Here is an 18,347-nt window from a genome sequence, read left to right on the forward strand (position 1 = left end):
ATGCTGCACGTCCTTCTGGGGGTCAGGGAGGGGTACATCTCGTCCCCCGCTGCTGGATTTGCGTCAGCTCCTCTGTTTCTGCCTGGTGGCCGTAAGTACGGTTCATCATGATTCACAGCAAGTTTTGGCGCTATGATTAAGTTTCCATCTTTCTGTGCATCGGTCCTTGCATAGTCAAACCACATAGGTGAGATAGGGGTATAACAGCAAGAATAACAGGGGGGTGGGCGGGTTATCGAGGGCGGGGCTTGTAGGGCAACTTTTCCTCACACACAAAAAAATTAGGTTTGATTGGGAATGACTGCTGTCTGGCTCCTGTATTACATAAATTGTCTGAATAACGGATTACATTTTTGAAAAAATAACTAAATCAAGGAGTACTTATGGTGGACCTAACACGTTAGATTACTCGTTACATCTAAAAAGTAATCCAAGTACTCTTACGATATAAGATGATAAAAAATTCACTCAGATTCTCAATTTTTCTTTGAGGTAAATGTTTCAGGAAAAAGCAGTGGAGCTAAGTGTATATTCTTTGCTTATTAGCCTCTGAATTCCAAGTTTCTTTTTTTTCCTAGGGAAGCCAAAGTGGGTAACAATCTCAGGTCCTCATTAGGTGATGGCTGGACTGATTCTATTTATAAGTGTTCTGCAGTCATACCTGTTCTTTTCCCTGGAACATGAAAGGGCAGTAATTTTCTGGAAATATCCTAATTGAACAAAAATAAGTTCATCTCACTACCTTGACTCTAGTAGGGACTGTGGAGGCCAATAGTGACCATTGTTTTTATTTTCATTTGTACGACTGTGGTAGGACCTCCGCTCAACATTCACATGCACATTCACACAATACTTCCAATTTGGAAATGACAGTTAGCCTTATCTGCAAGTCTTTGGACTTGGGAGAAAACTAGACAACATGGAGGAAACCCACAAACTACAGGGAGAACATGCAAACTCCTGCAAGGACCTGGAGGTGCAAGGTGATACTAACGCTCAAAATTTTGGCAAATTGCAAATTTCTTTCTTTTTGTTTAGTGATTTATTTTCTTTATTCTGTAACAATACAGTGGAATCTTGGATTACGAGCATAATTCGTTCCAGAAGCGCCCCGTATCCCAAAATACTCGTAAACCAAATTTTCGGTTCCCTCGCGGCAGAGCAGTGTTTCTGTGTAGAGCAGAAACACACACAATAAAGGTGAAAGAGAGAGAGAGAACCGGCATGGTGTCAATTATGCGCGCGCACACATAATGGCAGGCTGAGGGAGAAAGTGGATTTTTAACCTTATAATGAGACTTTCTTTTGCTTTACACGCCTGCACACACGTGTGTTATAAGAAACAGTACGCTATACACATGCGCTTAAAATAAAATGTGTTTTATACACACACACACACGTGGTCACAGTGTTATAGTAAACAGTACACACGTGCACGGACGTTGATTATACCAGTAAGAGACAAGCACTAAGACCCAGCAGGGGAGACTATTACCAATAATTCCGCAGCGCAAGAGAGAGAAAAAATGTTGGCTCAGTTGTGATCACATGACGCTCTGCGTCAAAACAAGAAGCGCATGTGTGATACATAATACTCGGTACTCATAAACCAAGACTTGTTCGTTTTCAAATCTTTGCTCGTCTTGCGAAACACTTACGTACACAACAACCGCATTACGTACAATCTGAGGTTTTACTGTACTATGGATTTCAAAACTATGAGAAACACATTTGGAATTAGTTAATTATGTAACAACAGTCAAACAACAGCCTTTCTGGACTAGTTCTTGCAAGAAAAGTGTTGTGAAGTGCATTTGCAAAATCCATCAAGCACCATGATGAAACCCGCCTTCATGAAGACCTTTCCTTCCATCGCAGGGCGGTCACACACACACATTTACACTGTACGGGAAATTTGGAAACACCGATTAGACTAACCTGTAGGTCTTTGGACTGTGGGACGAAACCGGAGTACCTGGAGGAAACCCACCAAGCATGCGAAGGATATGCAAACTCAGAGACAGGAATCGAACCCGGACCCTAAAATTTAATCTACAGTATTTTATTCAGTATGTGTTTTCAAGTACACAATGTTTCCAGTTGTCTCATCAAATTACACTGCAAGAAGTTGGACAAAAATACAATATTAATTCATTCAACATTGTAAAGTTTTTCCAAAGTTACGTAGTAGGAGAGGCGAGTTGCTCGGTCTGTCCGCTGTGCTTTGGTAAGCTTTTCTGGACAGGAGAGACTCAGTCAAACACACACACACACACACACGTTGTCTGTCAGAAAGGTCTTTGTTTATTAACAGCAAAGGATAGAGTTTATATATGTTTGACCAAACGCTTGTACCATAGACATATGTCACTACAAAGAACATGAACCATTGTAAATGTCCTGGTGAGATCCTGAAGAATCAAAGGAGAGGAAGATAGAGAGGTGTCTGTCCAGAGACAGATCACAAGATGTTGGCTCGAGTTAGGGGGAGAGGGGAAGGAGACAGAGGGGGAAGGAGACAGAGGGGAGACATAAAGAGAGTATGGGAAAGTGAGCGTGGGAGCGTTAGAAATTACTTCTTTATATATAAAATAATTCTAAAAAACATTTATTTGCAGTTTTAACAGTGCAGGCCAAAACTCATATTGACCTGTGAGTCCAGAAAAAAAAAGTGTTTCAGTGGGCTGTAAATTGAGCAGAGCTTGGTAAGATGGCCCAAGAGCTCAGACTAGGCAACATTCAAAGCACTTGCTAGCCCATAACAAACAGAGCCTGAGATGCGCCACATCTGAACCCATCAGCACCACTGTACTAGGTTAGTTATAATTTAGTTATCGAATTCATGTGCAGCAAAAAGGAAAGTTAGGGCTAGCAAATATAACAGTGCTGTTGGAAAGCTTTAGACAACTGCAAAAAAAAAAAGCACAGTAGCAAACAGACATCTTCATTTAAAATAACTAAAAGTGACAACATTTAATGTAGATTGTGTATGATTCAAATCTTTAAATGCACAAGGAGTAGAAATCTTTTATTTTTCTTATAGCCCAAGAGGAATGTAATAGGCTCATTAAAAAAAGGGTCCAGTATAATTTCACTTTTAACTTAGGCATGGGCGCAGAGGGGTGTTTTTGAACAAAAGAGTCTTTATTTAGGATATAACCAACACAGGGGTCCGTTCTTCGTACGTCGCTAACTCAGTTAGCTGGATTTAATTGTTGTGGATTTGTCCTGATCCTGGATTGTTTCGTTCTTCGATGCGCTTCTAGTATTTGTTGTCATAGCAACATATCCGTAAGCTTGAACCTGCTCGGGAGCAGGTTTATTTCGTGTAAACAGGATTAAGGCTGCGCTCCTGGCGGGTTATAATTGGGGTTTGTCATGAATATGCAAATAAATAATTATATATAATGAAAATAAATATTTTTATAATGATAAATTGGACGAAACTAATTTATTATAACAAACAATATAAAAGTATACATGATGTATTTGAAAAAAATATATTTTTTATTTTTTTATATACAACATATTTATTTTCATATTGCTTATTTTATTTTATTGTCTCATGTAATTTGTAATTTGTAAAGTTCAAGTTCAAGTTTAAGTAGGCTTTATTGTCATTACAACCATATACAGTTAGTACACAGTGAAACGAAACAACGTTCCTCCAGGACCAAGGTGCTACATGCAACATAAACTTACAACATAAATTAACAGAGAAGCTAAACTAGCTAGCTAGGAGGCCTAGTTAGCTGGCTAGCAGAGACAAGACAGATATTCCTAACATAAATTACAACATAAATTAACAAAAAAAACTAACTAAAAAGACTAACTAACTAAAAGACTATCTACAGGTTTTTTTTTTTTCCCAGACAACAGACAACAACATAAAGTGCACGTGCAAATGTGCAAAACGAGCAACAACAAAGTGACAGTGCGACAACAATGACATATCAGAACATAAAACATAAAATATGGTGTTGAGGTAGTAAAAACATAGCAGCAAGAATTGATATTTGTGCAAAAAGTAATGAATATTGTGCAGAAGAGATAAACAGTGAGGCATTTACAGATGTGTGTACGATAGTTTGTGTGGGTCAGTGTGTCTGCGCTTGTGTTGATTTGTCAGTCCAGTCACAGTGTTTTGATGTATTGATGTAGTTGAGTTGTAGTAGTTAAGCTGAGTGATAATGTTTGTGTGTGTGTGTGTGTGTGTGTGTTTATCAGTTCAGTCCCTTTTTGTTGAGGAGACGGATGGCTTGTGGAAAAAAGCTGTTGCACAGTCTGGATGTGTGTGCCCGAATGCTTCGGTACCTTTTTCCAGATGGCAGGAGTGTGAAGTGTGTGTGAGAGGGGTGTGTCCGATCAGCCACAATGCTGTTGGCTTTGCGGATGCAGCGTGTGGTGTAGATGTCTTCATCGGAGGGAAGAGAGACCCCAATGATCTTCTCCGCTGTCCTTACTATCCGCTGTAGGGTTTTGCGGTCCGATATGGCACAATTCCCAAACCAGACAGTGATGCAGCCGCTCAGGATGCTCTCGATAGTCCCTCTATAGAAGGTGATCAGGATCGGTGGTGGAAGCTGGGCCTTTCTCAGTCTTCTCAGAAAGAAGAGACGCTGTTGGGCTTTCTTGTGTAGGGAGCTGGTGTTGAGGGACCAGTTGAGGTCCTTCTCCAGGTGGACACCCAGGAATTTAGTGTTTTCGACAATCTCCACAGAGGAGCCGTTGATGCTCAGCGGAGAATGGTCGCCTCGTGTCCTCCTGAAGTCAACAACCATCTCTTTTGTCTTGTCAACATTTAGAGACAGGTTGTTGTTGTTGCACCAGTCCGTTAGCCTCTGCACTTCCTCTCTGTACGCTGACTCGTCGTTCTTGCTAATGAGACCCACCACGGTCGTGTCATCAGCGAACTTAATGATGTGATTTGAACTGTGTGTTGCTACACAGTCGTGAGTCAGCAGTGTGAACAGCAGGGGACTGAGCACACAGCCTTGTGGGGCCCCAGTGCTCAGTGTGGTGGTGCTGGAGGTGCAGTTCCCGATCCGTACTGACTGAGGCCTTCCGGTCAGAAAGTCTAGGATCCAGTTGCAGAGGGAGGTGTTCAGGCCCAACAGGCTCAGCTTCCCGATCAGTTGTTGAGGGATGATAGTGTTGAATGCTGAGCTGAAGTCTATGTACAGCATTCGAACGTATGCGTCCTTCTTGTCCAAGTGTGTGAGGGCAAGATGGAGTGTAGTGGAGATGGCATCGTCCGTTGAGCGGTTAGGACGATACGCAAATTGCAGTGGGTCCAGTAAAGGGGGCAGCAGCGTCTTGATGTGTCTCATGACGAGCCGCTCGAAGCACTTCATGATGGTGGGTGTAAGTGCAACGGGACGGTAGTCATTGAGACAGGACACAGTAGACTTCTTGGGCACGGGGACGATGGTGGTGGCTTTGAAGCACGTGGGAACGACGGCGCTGCTCAGAGAGATGTTGAAGATGTCGGTGAGAACATCTGCCAGCTGTTCAGCACATTCTCTGAGCACTCTGCCTGGGATGTTGTCTAGTCCAGCAGCTTTACGTGGGTTGACTCTGCGTAGAGTTTTCCACACCTCAGCTGTAGTGAGACACAGCACCTGGTCGTTCGGAGGAGGGGTGGACTTCCTCGCCGCCACGTCGTTCTGCCTGTCGAACCGAGCGTAGAAGTTGTTCAGCGCATCTGGGAGGGAGCCGTCACAGGCTGGTGATGTCGTCCTATAGTGAGTGATGGCTTGTAAGCCCTGCCACATGCGCCGTGTGTCGCCGCTGTCCCTGAAGTGATTGTGGAAAACCATTAACCTATGAATTTATGTTCTAATATAATATTTGATAGCAATTATGTGTGTGTGGGGGAGGGAGGGCAATCCATGGCAGGGGCATTTCAGCGCATAACACGTGTTACAAAAAAAAGTTGAGCTGCTCTTTTTCCATTTCGTCAACCAATCAAAGGGGTTGTGATCAGTGTTTCTACTGTCAATGCATATCGTCTTTTAAACCATCGCACGAACACGCAATAATCCTAGACAACTCAATCAAGCTATACTAATCATCAACAATGATTCGAAGAACCGACTTAGCCAGATCGTAATTAGCACGATGATCTCATCTTAAATGTGTCAATCTCGGATGTGTCAAGCGACGTACGAAGAACGGACCCCTGGACTCCCAAAGAAACAAAAACAAAGAAACGAACACTTAAATTATACAACCCATAACTGACCAATACCCTGGCTAAGGGACACACACACACAAAGAGGCCAGGCTAAGGGACACACACACACACACACACACGCCAGGCTAAGGGACACACAAACACACACAAAGAGGCCAGGCAAAGGGACACACACACACACACAAAGAGGGCAGGCTAAGGGACACACACACACACGCACACACACAAAGAGGCCAGGCTAAGGGACACACACACACACACACGCACACACACAAAGAGGCCAGGCTAAGGGACACACACACACACACACACACGCACACACACAAAGAGGCCAGGCTAAGGGACACACACACACACACACACACACACACACACACACACACACAAAGAGGCCAGGCTAAGGGACACACACACACACACACACAGAGGCCAGGCTAAGGGACACACACACACACACACAGAGGCCAGGCTAAGGGACACACACACACACACACACACCTACACACACACAGAGGCCAGGCTAAGGGACACACACACACACACACACACACACACACACAGAGGCCAGGCTAAGGGACACACACACACACGCGCACACACAGACACAAAGAGGCCAGGCAAAGGGACAAACACACACACACGCACACACACACAAAGAGGGCAGGCTAAGGGACACACACACACACACACGCACACACACATGCCAGGCTAAGGGACACACACACACACACACACGCCAGGCTAAGGGACACACACACACAGAGGCTAGGCTAAGGGACACACACACACACACACACACACGCCAGGCTAAGGGACACACACACACAGAGGCTAGGCTAAGGGACACACACACACACACACACAGAGGGCAGGCTAAGGGACACACACACACACACACAGAGGGCAGGCTAAGGGACACACACACACACACACACACACAGAGGGCAGGCTAAGGGACACACACACACACACACAGAGGGCAGGCTAAGGGACACACACACACACACACAGAGGGCAGGCTAAGGGACACACACACACACACACACAGAGGGCAGGCTAAGGGACACACACACACACACACACACACACACACACACACAAAGAGGCCAGGCTAAGGGACACACACACACACACAAAGAGGCCAGGCTAAGGGACACACACACACACACACACACAGAGGCCAGGCTAAGGGACACACACACACACACACACACACACACACACACACAGAGGCCAGGCTAAGGGACACACACACACACACACACACACACAGAGGCCAGGCTAAGGGACACACACACACACACACACACACACACACACACAGAGGCCAGGCTAAGGGACACACACACACACACACACAGAGGCCAGGCTAAGGGACAAACACACACACACGCACACACACACAAAAAGGGCAGGCTAAGGGACACACACACACACGCACACACACATGCCAGGCTAAGGGACACACACACACAGGCCACGCTAAGGGTCACACACACACACACACACAGGCCAGGCTAAGGGACACACACACACACACACACAGAGGCCAGGCTAAGGGACACACACATACACACAGAGGCCAGGCTAAGGGACACACACACACACACACACACACAGAGGCCAGGCTAAGGGACACACACACACACACACACACAGGCCAGGCTAAGGGACACACACACACACACACACACAGAGGCCAGGCTAAGGGACACACACACACACACACACACAGAGGCTAACTACTTACTTCTTCTCTAAAACAACACAACATAACATGACATGACCAACACCGAATCAGCTCCACACACACTTGAACACCAAAGACTCACAAACACACCTGGGGGACATGCTTAGTAGTTATGGGATAACATGAAATACCTACAAAAATAACAATATAAAAAAAACAACATATAAACAAAGAAAAACAATACACAAAACAAAATGCCCACTTAACAGACCATATGCACAAACCAAAAATGCTCGACCCAGTTTTCCCAGACTAATCAGCTCTTTATTGAAGATTCTACCTGACCGAGGTGCCTTCTGGGAAACTGAGTCTGCAAAACAAAAACTACAAAGGGCAAAACAGTGCCCTCTAGTAGCAATTCCTTACAGCTTCAGCATAAGAAACAAAACAAAAATCCTGGATCATTTTCTCAGTTTCTTTTAATCAGGTACACTTCTATTTAAAATATAACATTTATTTTGGTGATCATTCATTTTACAATTGTTGCTGGTAAGTTATTTAGGGAAAAAAAAGATTGCTAGCAATCAGAGGTATATATTTAGAGGGATTCTCAGAATCTACAAATTCTTAAGCATCTTCTTTATTTGTGACTATGACATTGCTGGTTTCTCTATTTTAATTTTTTAATAGAACAGGGGACTGCAGATGGAAATGGAGATTTCCTGTCTGCAGAAACCATAGCATTAATTGTAACTTGAGTATTGGACCATTAGTTGAACCATTATTTTCTCATTAGAATTCCAGAAACAGTCTTTTACAAATTCTTGTGGTATATAGCCTTATTATAGCCTATTTTATTTTTTATAATGACTAAATATTCTGTGAAAATTATCATCTTTGTCTTTACAAGGCGTTTCTTGTTTCTTTAACCAGTGCTCTGCTCTGTACTAAACAGACACCTAAGAAGCCATTCAAATGGTTTCTATTGAAATTGTAGAGACACGCTCCCCTATGACTTACATGTTTAAAAACTTGTTGCCATATACTCTTTTTTTGTGTGTGTCTAACACACTGAGGAAAAAAGCCTTCAAAATTCAAATCTTTGCTTGTTTTTAAAAATAGTTATTATATTGTAATATAAAAGAATCACTAAGAGTCTGATAAGCATCTGGTGTTATCCAGGTATTTTACTAATCTTTAAGCAAAAAGTATTTATGCAGATCACTGTTTTTTTTAAGTAAAGTGATGCGTTTTAATCGTTGGGGTATTGTTAGGCCAATTTGTTTTACACAGCACAGCAAAGCACAGGAAAACAATCGCTTAAACCAGCATCAGTGGGCTACAATGTCAAACAACTTACTTTTTTGAGTAGATGAAAGGTTTTGGTCAACCCTAGAGAAATATAATTAATTGAGCCCACAAGCAATACTTCTTGAGCAAACTTAAATTTTTGAATTATTAAGTCAACTTAAGACTTTGAACTGGGTACATGTTGTGACAACTAAACAGCAGTGTGACATATTTTGTTTGGCCAGCATATTCATCTAGAGCTCGAGTAAACTTAAAAAATCTGTTCAATTTGTTACTAAACTTTTTTATCCCAAGCGGCTTATTTATTTTTACAGTGTGTAAAAAAAAATAAACAAATGAGCCGCCTCAAAGTAAAATGGTAAAGTAACAAGTACAGCTGAGAAAATGAGTGGTTATTATTTAAAACAAAGAAAACTAATAGTGTCGGTATCTTGTTTTTTTACATTTGATTTACAGTGGCTATATCATGATTATAGTTCATTACTGTTGAAGCATAAAACTCTCTCTTTTAATTATTCTTAACAATTTTTGTGTTATTTCAAGGTACAGTATTCTTATCATTATCTTACATTAGTGTATGTGTTCCTATTACCAAGTTTTTTCTTTCGTTTTGGTTTTGTGCTTGGCATATTTATTTCTTTACACAGGAGTCTGCTTTGGCCAAGATCTGTTATTACCTGAGAGAATAAATCAAGCAGTTGGAGAGAATATGGTGATTATTTAATCCATATTCTTAATACAATACATCTGTTGATCAATTTAAAAATAGCTACATAGTTTACAACACTGATATCTATTATAGTAGATAGAGACATGAAACTTGCTCAGTGTGTACGTAGTATTAATTTCTGTTCCTCATGCAGAGACACCACATAATCTTGATCAGACTGATGGTGGCACTATGGTGTTGTGTTCTTTATTCACTTTAGAATAGAATTATACTGTAAGTAAAAAGAATTCTCCTTCGTGATTACAATTATTTGCAGTTGGATAGGCCAGTGGTTATGATGCAGTTTAATCCACAATGTTGTCTATACCACATTCTACTGTAAAAACAAACAAACAAATTAATAATAATAATAATAATAAAGCTTATTTTGGAACAGTTACTATGAAGGTGGCAACAATGCTAATTAGGGTCAGGCAAATTGAAACATAATGTGTGAAAACTGTTTTACTTCTAATGCAGGATTGTTGAGGAAATGTTTTTTTTTTTAAGTGTGGAACACTTGAATAGTTAACATCCATAGACATTCTGGTTAATAATCAGTGGATATTGAACTAATCACCTGACTTGCTTATAAAGGGCGGAACCTGAATGTGACGATCTGGGACAAAGCGGTGGACAATTACTCTGGTACTTTTCCTGTAGACTGTCTCCTCCTGCATGTGTTTTAATAACAGTGTTTTTACAGACCTGCTGTCTCTTCTGCTTACTCAGTTCACTTCCTCAAACTTGAGTTTAGTCGGCACGGTTCATTTCGGGGTAGATCAGGTGCTTAATCTGTAAAGGTGTCTCTGGAGAGACGTTTATTGAGAAGCAGTGGTGGAGCTCCGGATCTCTCCTGATGGATTTACACGCTGTGAGCTGCTTTCTGATTCTGTTGACATGCACAGGTGAGCTCTCTCACCGCGGTCACGACAATTTCGGACATTAGACACTCGGAAGAGGCATTTTAGGGACCAAATGTCTGTGTGAAGAAAGTGTGATATTTCTAACTTACCAGGCTTCTCACTTGCTTGGTTATTCTAAATTCTTAAAAAGTTTTGTATCATGCATGTACATAGTAATACATAGTTGATAGAAATCCATTTGTAGGACATCTTTTGCACAACTTTCAGGACCTTCTCGTCACGTGACCCTGTGAACTAGCGCATAAATAGTCTACTTGATGATCCTAAACGCCGCTTCCAAATACGGTATCTGTATCATGTACGAATACCAAACTAACTTCACCGCGGTCACTTTCTTCTAATATTTTGTTAATAAGAACTCAGTATCAGCAATGTGGCATAACATAGCATAACAGTTGTCAGGCTTTTTTTTTATTTTTATTTTATGTTAAATGTATAATTATTATTGTTTTTTATGATGATGATGATTATTATGATCAAGATTGATTGATTAGCCTGTGTTCATGTGTCCTGTGAATTTATTACAAAGTTTTTGTTTTGTTTTTGTGCTTCGTATATTCATTTCTTTACACAGGAGTATGTTTTGGCCAAGAGCTGATATTACCTGAGAGAATAAATGGAACAGTTGGAGGAGATGTGCTGTTTACGCCACTCAAAATTCCAGATCCCCGACCTACTTCCTGCAGTTGGAGGTTTAATGGGGCCCTGATTATTTCTGCACAGCCTAGTGGAACTTCAATAACAGATTCATACCAAGGCAGGGCCTTTTTCAGCACCGTCACTTTAGCTCTAGAGCTCAGAATCCTGACTGAGAGAGATACTGGACAATACACTCTGACTGTACAGACTGATAAAGGGAATTTCACTGCTCAAACATCACTGCAGGTGTTGCGTGAGTATAAACAAAACATGAATGTAATAAGGTGTTTTCCCCTCTACCTTACACAGTCATTTTGTAAACACAAAACAAAGTTTTTTCAGCTAATATTTATTATAATCTTTTTTTAAAAACAGAAATCTAGTATGCATCTTTCAAATTGTGTTTGAAAGTCATGTAATATTAGCTATTATTTATTTAATGACTATGAATATGTATGGTGTGTTTCTGTTGATGCAAAAACAGGAAAACATTATTTACTTTAATTGTTTTATTTGATCTATATTTTGAAATCAAATAGAATGCATAATTTGGAAAATGTTTTGGTCACTTTTATTTCTATGATTATCATCCTATAAATAATCTGCTACATTACCACTAGACTAAAATGTTTGTGTCATTGTTCCCTCCACTTGTACCATTTTGACTTCTGCTGCCAGTGTAATGTCCTTTTCTAAAAGTCCCTTCACTAGCTGTCTTACTTTTTAACCTCAGTGCCAGTATCCAACGTTGCCATAATACCAAGTAAGACAGAGCTGGTTGAGTTCAACAGCACTGTAAGTCTCGTCTGCTCTGCGTCTGGCTCGTTTCCTTCGTTTATTTGGCTGAATGGCAGCTCTGAGGTAACAGCAGGGGAGCGAGTTCAGCTAACAAACAGCAACAGCAATCTGACCATTACCAGTGTGATGAGAGGTGATACAGGTCCATACCGATGTGAAGCATCTAACAGTTTCAGCAATGCAAAGAGTCCTCCATTGAGCCTCACCATTTACTGTGAGTTATCTACCATCATGTGACTTGTTGTTGACAGTCATGAAGTTTATCCATCTAACCTGATGTAACTGGTCTCCACAATACCATGATTGCTCTGAAGATTACTAAATATGGACTGTTCCATTACAGATGGTCCAGAGAATGTCAGAGTTACAGCAGCTCCAGCGGAACCTTCCTACAGCTCTGGGTCAAACCTCATATTGACCTGTTCAGCTGATTCCAGTCCTGCTGCTGAGTTTCAGTGGGCTGTGAATGGAGCAGAGCTTGGTGAAATGGGCCAAGAGCTCAAACTGAGCAATATTCAGAGCAGTCATAGCGGCAATTACACCTGCATGGCCCATAACAAACAGAGCCTTAGATACGCCACATCTGAACCCATCAGCATCACTGTAGGTGGGTTATAATTTAGTTATTGATTTCGTGTACAACAAAAAAGGAAAGGCATTGTCAAGGTAAAACATTTTCCCCCCAGAAATGTACAAATTTGTCAATGCTGTTAAATTTTTTTTTTACCTTTTACAAGCTTTGGCAACAAAGTGAAAAAATTGGACAATGACGAATTATATTTTAACTCAAGTAAAATAAATAACCTTGTGTGTGAAAGCACACTATATTTTGGACTGACAAAAAATATTTTTTGTTTTTAACTTGAATTCAAATAATTTGTCTATATATGGTTTAATAACAACACAATTAAACAGGGTATGCTGTTATATGATAATACATGAGGCAGAGAGGCCTTTGGTGACTGTTGAAAAGCACCAACACCTAAGAATCCCTCCATAAAGGCTAAGTAAGCGTCACATTATAAAAGGCTTCACAAGATCAACAGAGTGACATTTTATGTCTCAAATAACATAAAAATAAAAATATCTTTTGTTCATTATGTGTAGATTAAGTGGCCTTTATACAATTCCCTGTGAATGAGAATTTACTATGTCAACACTAATATTTAAAAACTAACATTAATGTAGAGGCAACACAGTGGCTTAGTGGTTATGTTCGATTCCTGCTTCGGGTCAGTGTGCAGGGAGTTTGGATGTTTTGTGCTTAGTGGGTTTCCTACCGATTTTTTTTTTTCCCAGTGAAATTTTTTCAAAATTTTGGGTCCATGGCCAGGAAACTCCCCAGACCCTAATCCCATTGAGAACTTGTGGTCAATCCTCAAGAAGCGAGTTAACACAAACAAAACCCACAAATTCTAACAAACTCATTATTATAAGTTTTATACGTACTCATTATACAAGAATTATTTATTCATTATGCCATTAGTCAGGATGTGGCCCGGAAGTTGATTGACAGCATGCCACTGTGAATTGCGGAGGTCATTAAAAAGAAGGGTTAACACCGCAAATACTGACTCTTTACACTCAACACTTCCGGTCGTGCAGTGCAGTAGGATGGCCGCGCTGACGAGAGCTATGAGCCAACTTAGTAAACTTTTGTTTATCTATCTTTTATTTTTAATCTGTTGTGTTTGTCCTGCACTTTCTCACTTTCAATATAGTCCCGACACACTTCTACAACTGAGACCAGCAACGAATTTGAATTTTAAAACATTGTTTTTGGACACAGCGAGTAATGTACAATGTACTTTGTTTACGTGGACGCCGGGGGAGGAAAACAAGGAGAGAAAAGCACGCAGGCATACTGTGCAGAGCCTAACAGAGAAACAACAGACCCTCTCTGCCCTCCATACTGCTTGCAAATGTCCAGTCCTTGGATAATAAACTACACGAACTGCGTGCATGGATTAAATACCATCAGGACATCAAAAATTGCTGTGTTTTTGCACTCGGACACATGGCTTGAGCCCAGTATTCCGGATTGTGAAATTACACCAGACAGCTTTTCCATGTACCGACTAGATAGAACAGCAAACTCAGGCAGGTCGAGGCACGGGGGAATATGCTTTATAGTTAAATATGTGTGTACTACAGATGTCAAGGAGCTAACAAATCACTGCTCATCGTACCCAGAGCTGCTGACTATTACAATTGGTCCGTTCTAGCCCCCCAGAGTGCAGCACAGTACTACTCACAGCTGTTAACATCCCCTCACATGCTGATAAATTACAAGCATTCAAGGAACTGTATAAGAGTATAAATGGATTGAAAATCCACACCCAGATGCTGTTCTGGGGGACTTTTATAGAGCTTATATGAAAAAGGTCAAAATATCAACAGCACATTACTTTCCCCAACAGAAGAGAGCAAACCCTGGATTACTGTTATAGTCCTTTCAGAGATTGCTATAAACCCCTAAATATGAGATATCATGAAAGAGCGGGTTCTGACCAATGTACAGACAAAACCTTTCTTTTATTTATTTATTTGTCATAATAAATGAATTTGATAATCTTATCAATTTGAGAGTTAATGAACTGGTCCACAAACAAATCCTGAATGAGATTATGAATGAAAAATCAGCCCTTCGAATGTTTGTTCTGTAATAGGTAAAAACTATTTGCTCTGATATGATGACTGCTTTGTGTTCTCAAAGGGAGGGATACTGGTGGAGGTGGCGGTTCACTTTCTGCAGGAGCTATAGCTGGAATTGTTATTGGAGTTTTATTAGGTGTTGCTGGTATTGCTGGTTTGATTTTCTACTTTGTGACAGCCAAAATAATGTAAGTATGTTAGCCCATAACTTTAGTAACAAATTTTCTTATACTCACAAAATTATCATCACTTCTGAAGTGGGCCTGATACAAAATTGGGCCAACAATAATAACAAATTAAGGTTAAATGTAGAAATATTGTTAAGTAACCTGTCTAAATATGCTTTGGCATGGGCCATGTATAAATTAGTTGATCCGTCTCTGCTATTTAAGTCAGAAGTAGATGCAGTGTACATTTGTTGATGGGTATTTTAGTTCTGCCGGATTTACCAGTTTGATTTAAAGCTTAAGTAAAGCAAAGTATTTTTTTCTTAACAAAATGTAAAACTTTTTGTTAAATTAATTGTTTTTTTTTTTACTTTGCTTTATTAAGTTGTAACACAAGCTTCTGAAAGTGTGACAAACTAACAAATGCTCCGGTGGATGTTCAGACATTGGTTAATTATCAACAAAGTAATTGCAGTTAATTATTTACACAGTCAAGTTTTAGTTTTAATTATATCTACAACCAAATTTCAGGTTAAGATTGGAATGTTATTATTATTATTATTATTATTATTATTATTATTATTACTGACCTGATGTCACTGCTAACTATTTTGTAAAAAACTATACCTACATTTGGGTTATTGTGATATATAAATCTCACACTTGCAGGCCAAAAACAACCTCTAGAGAAAATAAGCAGGATGGAGGTATGTTTAAAGAATTTCAGTAATTTATAAATATGCTGTGAATAAACTGTACATAATTGTACAATAGATTTTTTTTTTCATATAATATACTAAAGATTAAATCACCAGAGTAATATAAGATATAAACCTATTATTCCTATTTCTTATTGCCCAATAGTGCTATTATAATATTCTATTGCATAGTAAAAATTATTTTTTGGATGTTTTTCCCTCACAGCAACACCAAATGGACGACAGTGTGTAAGTTACTGTCTTAAATTCCCAGTCTTGTGTTCCACATACCATGCAATGTAGATGTAAGACAAGAGTTTCTATGAGAATCTTTATTACTTTACCATAAAATTATGTTGGGTAGTGTTTATTATAGAGAAGTAATTAAAGTGAGAACTCTTCCAGGTACTATAGATAGATATCATTTACTGTAAGCCACTGTGGATTTTGACCTCATTCACCACATAGGCAAAGCTATTTCAATCTCTGGTAGCTATGGACACAGTGATCCCTTTTAGTAAATTATATAAGGAAACAATTTAAAAAATGTTTCACCAGATACAAACTTAACAGGAACTCTTAGAGAACATTTAGCACTTCCATCCACCGCCATAGCTCTAAATTAAACTGTAGCTAATCTTATTGTCAGATAAGACAATATTATTGTAATTTGTGATAGCCTTATTGTGTATGACTTTGATCCGTGTACTGGTTTCCAATTTCTTGTCTGCCCAGTTTACGAGTTTTGCTGATCGCCCTTGTCTGTTTCTTGACTACGATTACTGCTTACCCGTGTTTTGGTTATATTCTGTGTCAGTAAATCTTGCCTTTTTTACCTGTACTTGCGTCCACCTCCACGTCATACATGACACTTATGCAGTTTATGACTTGATATATAAATCTTTTTTTATAAAGATGTTTTATTTTCTAGTATCACATTACCATAAAACAAAAATCAAGCAAATTCTGCGTAATTGCAATCTTTATTCTTCTTGTTGCTTCTGCCATGACATTAGAAATCAATACCCTGATATTTTTAACGGGTTTGTGCAAAAATATTGCAGATTATTATTATTTTTTCTTTATAGTCTGTTTCCAGCAATATTATTAAGATTTTTTTATGCTGCTGGATTGATGTTATTGCAAGTCATTATTATAGCTCTGATAAGGAAGTATACTGAAATTTTTGTAAACTGTAAATTAACTGTTGTTAATGACATTCTGTATATATCTTTTTTAGTAAATGCTATGAGGCAGGTCGTAATTTCCTATTTTTAAGTAATATTTTTAAGCCATCTTAGCAGAGATTTTAATAAGTTTAAATTTATAAACTCTGCCAGACAAAGGACTACCCCTTAGTCACATCAGTGACACCTAACGTGTAACTGACCTCAGTAAAAATGTTCACTGTTGGCCTGAATTTGTTAAAAGATTCAAAGATTAAAATTATGTGATTATGACATATGTTGCATACCTAACGCAGCTGTGATGAATAGTTAATGTTATCATTTATATTAAATACAACATAAAACAAAAACAAACTAAAAAAAACTAGTTGTATTGATTAATTTTCCACTATTTTATTAAGCTACACCTTAAATTTAAATTATAGTTTAACACATTCTTGATTTAGGACCTCTGTCAAAAGCATCCACACAATACTTGTTTAAAGAATTTAATATAATTATGTTCTGGAATTCATCATTTGTTGTAGTAATTTGTAAATGAAAATCAGCAACCCTGGTTTTTATTTTTTGGATGACACAAAAATATAAAAACAGATCTTAATATTTAGTTTTTATAGATGGATATAGATAATGGCATTGCATTACACACCTATTACATAAATACATAAATGGGCTGTCATGCATAAACTTTTGCTGTACAATCCACAAAGTTATTTAAACTAAATTTTAACTGATAGCAAAGCTTAATTAATATTTTTTTCGTACCACTAGATGTTTTACATAATCTTTGTTACAGGAGATGCATTATGCAGAAATCCATCATCTTCAGTCTAATCAAGGGAAACTAGGGGCACCAACCATACCAAGGGCTCAGGCATCTCATGTGTCTCAGCATAAGGTAGGGTAAAAAGCTCTATTTTTACTTCATTAAAGACCCAAAAATAATTTTCCTTATGTTTATAACATTTTAAATGAGGACACTGGGTACTTGAAATGAAAATGGTAGTACACAGTAATCTTCCAGTAGTCAGATTTTCCATTGCCTAACCACAGAATCACTAACAGTAGACTATATTTACCACATACAGTGGAACCTCGGATTGCGAGTAACCCAGTTTGCGAGTGTTGCGCAATACGAGCAAAAATTTGTAATACATTTTAACTTCAAAAAATGAGCGAGTCTTGGGTTACGAGTACCAAATATCATGTATCGTGCATGCACTTCTTGTTGTATTTAACATCCGTGCACGTGTGAACTGTTTTCTATAACACTGTGACCACTGTGTGCGTGTAAAACATCTTTTATTTTGTGTTTTTATGTGTGCGTATGTTTGTATGTGCATCCATGCACACATTTACTATTTATTATAA

General features: G+C 39.2%; 1 protein-coding gene across 1 annotated transcript; it reads left to right on the forward strand.

Moving 5' to 3' along the window:
* On the forward strand, positions 1-15,116 carry LOC128520047 (carcinoembryonic antigen-related cell adhesion molecule 5-like). The gene is made up of 5 exons (XM_053494062.1): positions 1-91; positions 11,407-11,724; positions 12,205-12,483; positions 12,613-12,876; positions 14,986-15,116. Exons 1-5 carry the CDS (start codon positions 1-3, stop codon positions 15,114-15,116), a joined length of 1,083 nt encoding a protein of 360 aa, XP_053350037.1.
* Positions 15,117-18,347: the final 3,231 nt, after the last annotated feature.

This window comes from Clarias gariepinus, chromosome 4 (genome assembly GCF_024256425.1).
Source record: "Clarias gariepinus isolate MV-2021 ecotype Netherlands chromosome 4, CGAR_prim_01v2, whole genome shotgun sequence".
NCBI classification, from domain to species: domain Eukaryota; kingdom Metazoa; phylum Chordata; class Actinopteri; order Siluriformes; family Clariidae; genus Clarias; species Clarias gariepinus.

Coding starts and splice junctions, on each gene's coding strand:
- LOC128520047 (XM_053494062.1), top strand. CDS start 1: ATGCTGCACGTCCTTCTGGGGGTCAGGGAGGGGTACATCTCGTCCCCC. Junction 12,484..12,612: donor ATTGAGCCTCACCATTTACT/GTGAGTTATCTA, acceptor GTTCCATTACAG/ATGGTCCAGAGAATGTCAGA. Junction 12,877..14,985: donor ACCCATCAGCATCACTGTAG/GTGGGTTATAAT, acceptor GTGTTCTCAAAG/GGAGGGATACTGGTGGAGGT.